Raw genomic sequence first — 12124 nt, forward strand, 5'->3', positions numbered from 1 at the left:
TAGGTGACCACACAAGGGCGCCACCACGCACTTGACGCCGCCGTCGTCGTCTTGTGCGCGGACCTACAAACACCAGAATTGTATTTGACGCAAGTTGCAGCCATGTGAATACATGTAGTGTTGTGTTTCGTGCAGTAATAATAGTGAGTAACTATTTAATTTATTACCAACTTCTTGAGCTTGTACTAAGTGAACCACTGTCGGGCATTTTACATGTCAATCACGGTCGAACGAAAATCGCGACGTGTGGAAAAATAATGTCCGACAGAAACAGTGCATTGACACAATCTGAAGTTTTTAAGCCTGACATGCAGGCGTGAGTAGCGCCCTCTCCGGCCAAACGGCATAGACGACTTTCCTGGAAGTCGAAGATATAGCGTTTCGCATGCGCGCACATGTCGTTTTGGGGTGTAAGGCACTGGACAAAAAGTACAGGGGGGTAGGCCGGTGACATCATGTCAAGATCCCACTCAAGTCTCTTTCGTAGATAGCGAGACTGATGCTACGACCTTCTGACATGACATAGGCAGTTTGTTATAAAATAATAAAACATGTATTACCACATTCATAGTTTAAAAATGTAATACATCGGAAATGTACAGAAAATATAGTTATCGTAATCCATCATACATAAAGAGAGTATCAATAATTTAAAAAATAAAGGGATGAAAGCTCTCTTTGCTTTGAAATGCAAACTCGGTTATGACAACTCACTAAACATACCCCTCCAACTATCTTTATTTGACAAACTGATAAGACCAATTATTGTATATGGTAGTGATGTTTGGGGTGATGAAAGCACAACTAAGTCTGCAATTGAGGATGTCCATCTTTCATTTTGTTGGTTCATTCTTGGTCTCTCAAAATTCACACCAAAAATGGCTGTTTATGGTGAGCTAGGAAGGTACCCCATTGACTGTTTTATCAAGAAACAACAACTTAAATATTTCAACCGGGTAACAAACTCTGATAACACATTACTAAGAGAAGCCTACTTAGTAAATAAGAATGTAAAAAGTTAATGGTTTACAAGTGTAGAAACCCTCATGCAAGATATAGATGTTGTCACCATTGTAAACTCAAGTGAAAAAATAATTAAGAAAAATTTAGAATTTATTCATAAAAAAATAAACAAATCATTTGAGAACCAATGGATCTTAGACATGCATAATGATAATAGAAAACAAACCTTGGCTAAAAACAAACTAAGAACATACAGACTTTTCAAACAAGATTTAAAAATTGAAAATTACCTAATTAATATGCACAACCATGGTCTTAGAAGGTTAATTGCAAAATTCAGGACAAGCAACCATGACCTTAAAATTGAGAAAGGCAGACATAATAATGTGCCGCTGGATAAAAGAACATGTGATATGTGCAGCCAAAATATAGTTGAGGATGAGCAACATTTTGTAATGAAATGTCCAGCTTACAGTCACCATAGGGACAAATTATTCCTGATTGCACAAAATATCTCGGTATCATGTCACCATAGTTGCAAACCCCAAGTAATGTACCTCTGATTAAAACTATATATACATACTCATTGATATACCACTTAAGGGTGATACATACACAATTGTACTGGCACCTTTATTAGTGTTGTGTGTGCATTCTTTATGAGATACACATGTTCAATACTACCATTCTATATTCTTATTACATACTCTAGATATACACTTTGTTGATAACAACACTGAGATTCAGCTAAATTTTACTGGTCTAACGAATTCTAGCAATAATTGCAAAAGTAACTAGAAGTCTATTATCCAAAGCTTGTTAGAAGACGTGCCCACCACACAGTATAAATATGTGAATGAGAAAAAGAATCATATTCACCTTGTCATCTTCAGTGTATTTCTCTCTTGAATCTGTGTGATGTTGAATGAAATAAGACATATTATTCTTTATGGACTGGATACGGCTTTTGCAGCCCAAGGTTGTGCGGCGGAAGCGCCCGATCTTGCGAGGGCGCGTAAGCCGTACGATCAAGGGCAGCAAAAGCCGTATCCAGTCCATAAAGGTTTTATCATATACCTTATATGAACAAAAGTTTTTAGTTATGTTATTTTTCGCTCGTCTGGCCCAAAAGAAAACCTATTCGATTTAATCCGGGTTTTGATACGGGATGTTTTACTGGCGCCGATTTATACGGGGGATTCTAAACGACGCAAACGCGCCAACAACTCTCGCACAATAGACAAACGAATGTCACCAAATATATCAAAATTACGTTTTAATGAAACAGCAAATGAACGCCAATTTATAACAATATTTTAACGATAGTAAATATGAACTCGTTAAAAACTTTCTTTCTTAAGAATGAACACTACAGTCCAGCTAAGTTTGTCATTAACTGACCGTCCGCGACGGACGTTTTCTTGGAGCTGATGTTGTAGCCACAGGTAGAGACACGTTGATTTCACAGTTGCTAAAAACTGTAGTCGGTGAACGAGAAACAATTGCTTGACAAGAAGCAGTTTGGTTTACAGTTCCAGATTCTGGCGTATCTCAACGAAGAATATCTGAAATGCGCCGATGATCTTCCGAGGAGACAGTATCGTCACAGTCAGCTAGTATCGGTGTCGCTGGGTGTATCTAGCGACACCGATGCCAGCTGACTGCCAGTATCGTAGTACTGTAAACTTGACACGTTTTTGTGACCAGTTATATTGGTTGTGGTGGAATGCCGGCTTTCGTCAGGGTAATAATGAGTCCAACTGGTCTTTCGGTATATTTCCCATTCACTGAATAATATCGTCAGCCGTTATCGATGCGCAGACTCAAAGTACGTGCGTTGTTTGTAAACAGAAAGTAGTTTCAGGAAATAGACGCATTTATCAAATATGGTAAACGTGGCCCGGGCGTGATATGAAAAATTATTGCATGGCTCGCGCATCAGGATTCTCATAGCGTTACGAGGCCGGGCAATACAAGGTATATAAGATTCAAAGCTAACTTAAACAATAAACCTATAAAAATGCATACAATACCAAGATATAAGTTTGAGCAATCATGGACTGCCAGCTTTATTAGTCCCTATATATAGACTTATAATTGGGTCTCTGTACTTCTGTCTGTCCAGAGTCATATTTCAGAACCTTGTGGACAAAATCTGTTCATTCTTTGTATGTGCCTAGTACTTTACCCGGGACATATGCACATGCAGTGGTTTACTGATTCAATCCAATATGTCTGACTTGCAGCCATTTTGTTTTTTTTGAAAATATGGTATCTTATGCATCCTTTGTCATTTTTTTTTCTTTAAATTTTGTACATATATATACATTATACATCTTAAGATACATGTCTATAATGATTTGTTTTCTGATCGGACCAAAGATGGCTGACTGGCAGCCATTTTGTTTTTTAAAAATGCGGTATCTTCTGCATGCTTAGTCAGTTTTTGTTCAAATTTGTACATTGTACATGTTATGATACATGTCTACATCGATTTGTTTCAGGATTGGATCAAAGATGGCCGACTGGCAGCCACTTTGTGGTATCTTATGCATGCTTTTTCAGTTTTTTGGTACACGCATTGTATGTTTTAGATTACATGTCCACAAAAATTGTTTTACAATTGGATCAAAGACGGTCGACTGGTGGCCATCTTGCTTTTTTGACCATACTACTATATCACCAAGGTTTTTAGACAATTCATGTTTGGCACATACATCATAAATATAGGAATACAGGTTCATACCAGTTTGTTCCATAATAAGATCTAAGATGGCCATCTGGCATCCATCTTGTTTTTTGAAAAAAGTGGTTTCTTTGACAGGATTTGTCAGTTTTTGTTCAAATTTGATACAAACATTGTTTATGTTGAGATACATGTCCGTGATCCAAAATGACCAACTGGCAGCCTTCTTGTTTCAAAATGTATTGTTGACATGTTTTTTTTCTCTTTAAATTATACATGTTATGATACATGTCCATGACAATTATTTGCACAATCAGATTAAAAACAATACAAAAAATGCATATCCTGTTTATCTGACCATATATTTCGATTTTGTAAGAGTACTTTAATACATCTAATTTCTGTTGATACTAGGCATTTGCTCACTCTAAATTACTAACTATGCTTTTGGTGTTTGTTGAGGCAATACAGTCAACCAGACTGTGCATAAAATCTTGGCTAGTTTTACTATGGTGTCATGAGGCTTGCATTGCACGAAATATTGCGACCCTTCCCCCCTATGACTCCACAGATTACTGTAACCTCCCCTCAACATTTGCATGAAAATCAGTGACCCCCTCCAAAAAACACTGACCTACCCTCCATGTACTTTATGTCCAGTCCCTAACATAAACTTACACACGTGATATTGTGCTTCTGGGTGTACCAATCAACGTCACAAAAATAAAATTCCCTTCTATCTGCTGTCAGCAAACTGACATGTTTGTATTTTAAGCCATGACAAAGCAGGAGTATTTTTGCACCCCAATCTCGCTACTTCACTAAAGTTGTCTTTCAGACCTTGGGGTTGGAGCACCGCGAAGGGCGCAACTCACGCAACCTCCTCAGGCTAGCATTTCTCCACCTTTCCACATTCTAATTAAAGCTTCAATTTACCCCTAGATTAAAAGTTATCTACACTATGGCTGCAGTAAATGACGTACAAAGTAATCTGTTTCTTCAAGTGAAAAGTCTATACTCAGTTAAAGGGCATTGTAAGTATGCATACAATACTGGTCAACCTTTAATATTTATTTATTTGAATGCCATTATTGTCCCTACCAAAATATGGTGCACCATCGATATTATCAAAATTATATATGGTTTCTGATTGTACAATGCTAATGTTTTATCGATATTCTATTTGACATTGAAATCATAGTTGATTGGCTGAATGGGTTTCAACCAAAATTTAATTAATTTGCGTTAATTTCCACTTTGCAGATATGTGAAATTTTACTCTTAGAATGAGCTAAAAACTTAATATATGGTCTAATAATGCTGTATTAGGTGTTTTATTTTGAGGGTACTGGAGGATATTATTCCCCCTAGACAAACATAGCTACAATGTACTTCAAGAACAAGCAAAGCTTTCTAAGTCTGTGAATGTCCAATGTTTACCAATATAGCTAAATTTAAGAGAATCACTTAAATTTATATTCTGCAGCTAATTTACCCATTACTAATCCACAATATTAATATTTCATCAACATTGGCCAGGGGATGGTAATTCACAGATTTGTAAAGTGGGAATGCAACTGTAAAAGTAAAAGTGTAGATTACTTATTTTTTGAAATTGAAATATTGGAACTTGACTCATCAGTCATTAATATATCTCATACTGTTTGCGACAATGGCAATGGCATACTATATTTTAGATATGGCTTCGATAAATTAGGTCACTTTTGCCACCAAAGGCTAAGATGTCTATACATCTCAGCAACAATTATGATTCAAGCTTCCAACAACTCAAACACATCACTTCTGAGAGATGCACATCTTATTAATAAGGCCAAATAAAAAAAATGTGTTTCCTATATCATGCTTTTCAAAAATAGGTAGGTAGGCATTTTTTTCTTTATATTTGTTCTTGGTTATAATTGTTTCATTTTGTTTTCCTTGCATATAAAGACTGTTTTTACAAATATGAGTGTCTTAAATCATGTTTAAAGTTGTTACATAACCCAGTTTTGCAAAATTTTAAATTTCCATAAAATCTCATTCAAAATGTTGCACATTTTTGTGACTGCAAATATGGTTAGAAAAATAAGGTACATTTGAGTATAGGAACTACACACTTTTTTTTTTCTCTTGGCCTACGATAAATATAATTACTGTGCATAATAGTAATGTAGTGTAGCCAGCATTAAAATTATGTGTAAACAGTGAATATTAATGTTTTGTATACATAAGATAAGAAACATATTGAACATGATTTGCAGTGACAATTGTGATACATAAATATATAGTGTTAATGATATCAACAAGAATTATATATTGTTTTTTTCTTTTTTATTGCAGTGTCAGATGATCTATTGTCAGCGTAAGTTCTCAATTGTATTTGTCTTCAGTTTTCCAAAAATATTAAATGTATTAAATGTAGCAACAGGTGGTTTGTAAATCAAATGAATTGATTCAGCTACATGCATATATTTTACTTAAAAGCCATAACTTCTGCCTACACTTAATAAATTCAGTTTAATGTTTAGCACATACCCACAATACTTACAACAATGTTTCTTGTGTTTCTTTGATTCTTACCTTAGAATTTCAATTACAACATACAATCATATGCATTATTCATAATGTCAAGTTATTCCGAAGTAAGTCTATAGATAGTTACAGTGAGAGTAGACAAATTGTAACAGAATTGGCTTGACTGTATACCAATCAAGTACATACTGTGAGGTTATCAACTAATATATTTAGTTGGTTTATATAGGTGCTTATTTGGAAGTCACAGTTTCTAATATGGTGAGATGCAGGTACCTCCTTTTTGCTGCACACTATGTGTGATGGAAATAACAGATGTGTAATAATTATTGTGTATTTCTGTAAAATCAGTATTAGAAGCTGCATTATTAATATAAGCCACTTCCCTTCCTTTTTGAACAATTGAGAACCAACAATTTAACCATTTCTCATATGTGTAGATGCTCTATTAGAAGCCGCATTCCCTCTGTTGTATTGTAACATTTTAATAGAAGTTGCAGCTTCTACTACAGATTTTTCTTTTTTCTTTTAAGTTGCAGACTATGTAAAGTAAAATAAATGCTTTCATGCAGTTCTTCATTCTGTTTCAGATTACATTTTACATTCCAAGGTCCATTACTGCCTGCTCTAGATATATTGGATCATAATGAGGTCACAAAGATGAAATGTACCAGTGGTAGGATTATATTTCAGGTCAGGTATAAGAGAGAATTGATTCGTTTTACTTCAGAATCTATATGGCATTATACTCATGAATGCCTAGTTATATGATGCTAGTAATATCTCATCCAATGTGTGGCTACTAATTGGTGCCATTGGTGGATGACAACATACTTATGCACACATTCGTCAATAAAATGAAAAAGAGCTTCATAGATAATTTGCTTAAATGTAAAGAATTTGCCATATTAAAAGAGAAAATATGGAATTCATAAAACTGGCAGCCGATCATAGGTTGAAAACGTAAACCCAACTGAAATGCTACTGTACAGTGGATGTCCGTGAACAGATTCAAAACAACTTGCATGGTCAGACGAAAATAACAAAATTCTGAATATTGATATTATTTAATGTTTTCATAATATTTTTGTTTTAATACATTTTTCATTACAATACAATATGTTATGTGTTATTATATTTAAATCAAATCTTTAATGGAAATTCAAATTTTTTAACCAGATAGTGAAATAAATAAGGAAACAAACCATTGACAGTCTATTTTGTATACAATGCAAATGCAGTCCATATAGCACCACCCAAGTCTAATGGAAGAGATACTTGTTTAATGAAAAACTTTAATCAAAACTTTTTTAATGACTATTTTAACATTTCTGTAGTATTAAAGTGAGCTTAAATTCAAAAAGCCCACCATTCTAGAGAAATCACTCTTTTTTTAATTGAATCTTGCGTATGACTTATCAGATTTATATGAAAGATGCATAGTACTATGAATGTCAATTGTTGGCTGATATGTTATATGATTCAATATTTCATAATTTTCGGTATACACTATTTTTGGATTCCCAATGGTTGTGGTTCAACAGATTAATTTATAAAAATTTGAATAACATTTATAAACTAATAAATTTCCAAAACCATTTGATCAATCATAGCGACTGTCATTCTGAGATCACTTGTGCGAATGAGTATAAGTTTGAAATCAAAGAAAGCTTAGAAAGAACTCCCATGTGCTGAGAGTATTAGAGACATATTAAAAAATAATTAGCCTTTCAAATAAGACGCTTGGTAACTAATATTCGTCTGCTATTTGAGATGTACAACGTGAAAACAACATGATATATTTATATCATATTTGTTTAACTTTTAGGTAATTGGTAGTTCTGGTAAACCATACACATGTTTTCCATCTTCAAACTATTGTTCCTGTTTATCATTTACATTCTCAGGTAATTATTATTTGTTCTACAATCTCAGCTTTTAACTACTATGATGAATTGTGTTGTTTTGTAGCTTGCACATTAGTGGCTCTTCATGTAGGTCTTTCTTGCACCATATTATTTAATACTCTAATTAATTCTCTGGAGATGGACAGGCAGTTGTTTGCTTTTGCTACCCAATAGTATATGGCGTATTTATATGTACATATGTAATTGCCCCCAATTTGATCATCCAAATGTCTCAGGCCATTGTAAATGTCTATTTTCGGGTAGCACGTTTGGCTCAATCATGAGTTTTCGTCTTTGGATGAAAGATAAACCTGTTTCAGTCATTGAAATAGCTTTACCAAGTAACATAGTTCCAGTGAATACAATACTGTAATAGATAACAATGTTTCAGCCATTAAAACATCTTTGCTAGGTAAATTTATTCTTTTATTATAGTTTTAAAGAGAAGAGACATTTCAATGGTAAGTTTTACATTGCATACTGTGTGCCATTGTTTGTATATATAGTTTTAAGGACGCATATTTTCCGATGTTTTGTGTTAGGCCTATAGGTGTGATTAATTTCCCACCCTAGCTGCATCACAATGATGGAAATTTGAATGTTACTCACAGTCACAACAACTGAGTTGTGGTTTATTTATATTACTGAATGAGTGTATTCATTTTGTGGAGGATATTTTATGTTGAGTGTAGGTAGATTTAACAAACTGGAATATTTGAGCGTTTTTTTGTGCATGATTAACAGTTTGCATTAGAATGCTACACTGAATATGACTAAAAGTCATAGTAATTTAGATCAAACTGTGAACTTGCTTTCATATAAATACCACACATAAACCAATTTCCTAAATGTATATGCAAATAAAATAACAACAACAACATTATTATAATTCTCAATTCAATGCGTCTTCAAACCTATCTCTATCTCTCCCTAGTGTAAACATGTCTTGGCCATGCACTTGAGTGCTGCTATGAAGAAGTATGAAGAAATCTCTGTAACTGATGCAGAAATGACAAGACTGATTAATAGTTGTTTCACACCTCAAACACACTGATGAGCAGAATTGCAGTTTTAGTTAAATATGTATATGTATATGCCTGTTAAAGATTTTGATTGGAGTTTTATAAACTTGTTACTCTGGTGTGTTACGATTGTTTTGCATAGAAATGATTCTCACCATCAACTTTTTTATGTTTTCATGTGATGATTCTTTTGACATAGCTGGATGTTTCATCGTAACTGACATGGGTCACATGCAATTCTTATAAAAGGTTCATTGTTTGTTTACACACATCACTCAATAACATCAGATCAATACTAAGTGAACAATTGCAAGTTGGCTAGTGCGGGATTTGAGCTCACGATATTCAGTTTGCAGAACCGATATGCTAATTGCTGCACCACCCTCCCCTAATTTATTCAACTGTACGTACATGTATCACTAGTTTTCACTTGAAGTGTTTCACCGACCTGTGCAACAAATCATCTTCTATAACAGTATAAAAGTACAATACTTCTGTCTGTAACTGTAGAAAATATGGTCTTTGTAGAACTTTTAGATACAGAAGCAATCAATCATTCCAAGTTGATCAATACAGTTTCACCAAGAACGCATCTTCATAATGACAATCCAAGATGGCAGCTAAAACTGTACGACTGATCAAAAGTTACCTATTTTTTTCATAATAAGCTTTAGCCGTACAGGATATATGCAAAATATCAAGTTATACGGTTAAAGTACTCATGAAAAACTAATTACCAAAGTTTTGTCAAAAATAAAAAAAACTACAGCCAAACCATGTGACTAATCAAAATCAATTTGATATAGTTGTTAGTGAATCCTAATTATTAAAGGCAGTCGTCATTTTTGTTGATAAACGAGTATGTGCGCGACTTGCACTAATTACTGACGATGACTTCTTCGATACCTTCCAATCACCTAAAAAATACCTAATTAAAACTTGGTAACGTCTCAGTTTGTTGAGCTTGTTACTTGAGACTCATTTATCTCTCGCATGCGTGGCATGACGACTACTATTTTCTACATGTATTGTACTTTAATGATTGATGATTATGCCATTGTTTTGTGATGCGTTCAAATGTGGCACTTGTCTCTTCTTTAAACTTGTCGTTAGACTTCTTTATTGCTATTCTGAAAATAGTAGTAAACAAGTAAATGTCATGTTTTCTAGTCTGTTGGGTACGGTTCATTTCAACAGACGAAAAAAAAAACGTGGCATATAAATGCATAACTGTAACGTTGCCAGCCATTATGTCTTTGGTAATGCTTCATGTTAAATACCCACAGTCGAATAGGAATGCCAATGTACACCTAAGCACAATGCTTTTTCACCTTGTGTTAGGGGCATAATGTACGTGCATAATTTAGACAACTCTCAAATCCACTAGTTTCTTGTCCATGATTGGATTCTGAAGCTTGCTATTAGACGCCACCGAGTGCTTCTATTGCACTGGGGTTGTTTCAAACGTGCTCCAATCTGTTCATTTCCTTCCACTGGCTGAAAACACATGAAGAAGAAATGTAAGATTTTTGTCTTTGTTTTGTTTGTACTAAATAAACCATACCTTAATATTAGCTCACTGTCGTTCAAGCTGAACCAAGTGCATCTCCCGAAGAAATACACGACATACACATAGATTGTGCGTTTACCACTCTCTTACCAACACGGCATATAAATCAGTACTTGCACAGCAGTTTAAATTGAGTAAGATAATGTTATACCCACTTTGCAAACCAAACTAGCGTCATTAACGGTTTTCAAAATCAAACTACTTCATTTAGTTGCTTTTGTTAATGACAGGAGACTGGGTAATCACAGTAAGCTTGAACAAAAATTTCTCTATTTCTCGGTAACACACAATTCAGTAACGTACATTTTGTCCCATCCACGTAACTGTCGCCCAAAAGCCAACAAAATGTTTGACGATAATGTTCTTTCTTTTGTGTATTTGTGCTCGTGTTCTCTCTTTAGAAATGTAAAGACATACAGAAAGCATTTGCTATTTGCAAACATATTTGTAGGGTAACTAAATTTCACCACAAACAACATACGCCCATTCAGATCTCTTTAAATAACGTTAGTACCATTTATCATTTGCAATACAATGTTTAATAACCAAAATATGACTTCGAACATTGGCAATATTCATAGAGCATAACGTAATTCATCAGCGTGGTGTTTAGGTGTATATGACATACATTTCACTCAACCCTTGGAAAGCGACATTTCTATCAATAAAAAAATATCACAATAAATTGTTTCCATAAAGATAGTGTATTCGTATTTATATCAAAGAGACATGTTTTGTACTTTAACTTATTCTAACCGGGGCAACAACGTACATTTTATGGGTATTACGTAACATATGGATAACTTAATGGAATATTAGATTGATGAAACATATATGAGAATTTCCTTCTTAAATTCTTAAAATACATCGAACGTTAAAGAGTAAATAAACGACTCATGATGACTCATGACTCTTTAATGCTATAGCAAAAATCAACCGATTGTTCAAGATTACTTTGTTTTCATTTCTGCTCAAGGATGTCTTGAACATGTTTTGATGTAATACCGTAATTAATTAAGTGTACTTGGAAACAAAGAGACAAATATAACATAAACGACAGTATTCGAACACTATTGAATACCTATCAGAAGGTGTCAACAGCCTGTTTACTGCTTTTGGGAGAATGAATTGCATTGCGTTTCCATGCTGGGGATAGAGGGACTGTGATTGAATGCATTATATTTGTGTGAATAAAAGACATACATTTTCTGTAAACATTATGTTATTTTGTAGGTGTATTCAAGACTATTTGTGTAAGCATTTTGATTTCAGAATAACTGTGGCAAGGTTATAAAAACACATGGAACATACTTGATTGGCTGGAGTATTCACTTCGCTAAATAATTGATTAAAATCTCATATCAGTATACAAAATATGTTTACATTGAAATTGAATAAAATTTGCTCAGATATGCATGTGATATTATTTTTGGTAAAATGCCAA

At 34.0% G+C, this 12124-nt stretch overlaps 1 protein-coding gene across 1 annotated transcript; it reads left to right on the plus strand.

Moving 5' to 3' along the window:
• The first annotated feature begins 2 nt into the window (after positions 1 to 2).
• LOC102801097 (zinc finger SWIM domain-containing protein 7-like) lies at positions 3 to 9271 on the plus strand. The gene is made up of 7 exons (XM_006821831.3): positions 3 to 143; positions 4592 to 4683; positions 5990 to 6011; positions 6772 to 6874; positions 8010 to 8088; positions 8524 to 8549; positions 9023 to 9271. Exons 2-7 carry the CDS (start codon positions 4611 to 4613, stop codon positions 9140 to 9142), a joined length of 423 nt encoding a protein of 140 aa, XP_006821894.3. The 5' UTR covers positions 3 to 143; positions 4592 to 4610; the 3' UTR covers positions 9143 to 9271.
• Positions 9272 to 12124: the final 2853 nt, after the last annotated feature.

This window comes from Saccoglossus kowalevskii, chromosome 16 (genome assembly GCF_978046115.1).
Source record: "Saccoglossus kowalevskii chromosome 16, keSacKowa6.1, whole genome shotgun sequence".
NCBI classification, from domain to species: Eukaryota; Metazoa; Hemichordata; class Enteropneusta; family Harrimaniidae; genus Saccoglossus; species Saccoglossus kowalevskii.

Coding starts and splice junctions, on each gene's coding strand:
- LOC102801097 (XM_006821831.3), top strand. CDS start 4,611: ATGGCTGCAGTAAATGACGTACAAAGTAATCTGTTTCTTCAAGTGAAA. Junction 4,684..5,989: donor ATACTCAGTTAAAGGGCATT/GTAAGTATGCAT, acceptor TTTTTATTGCAG/TGTCAGATGATCTATTGTCA. Junction 6,012..6,771: donor TCAGATGATCTATTGTCAGC/GTAAGTTCTCAA, acceptor ATTCTGTTTCAG/ATTACATTTTACATTCCAAG.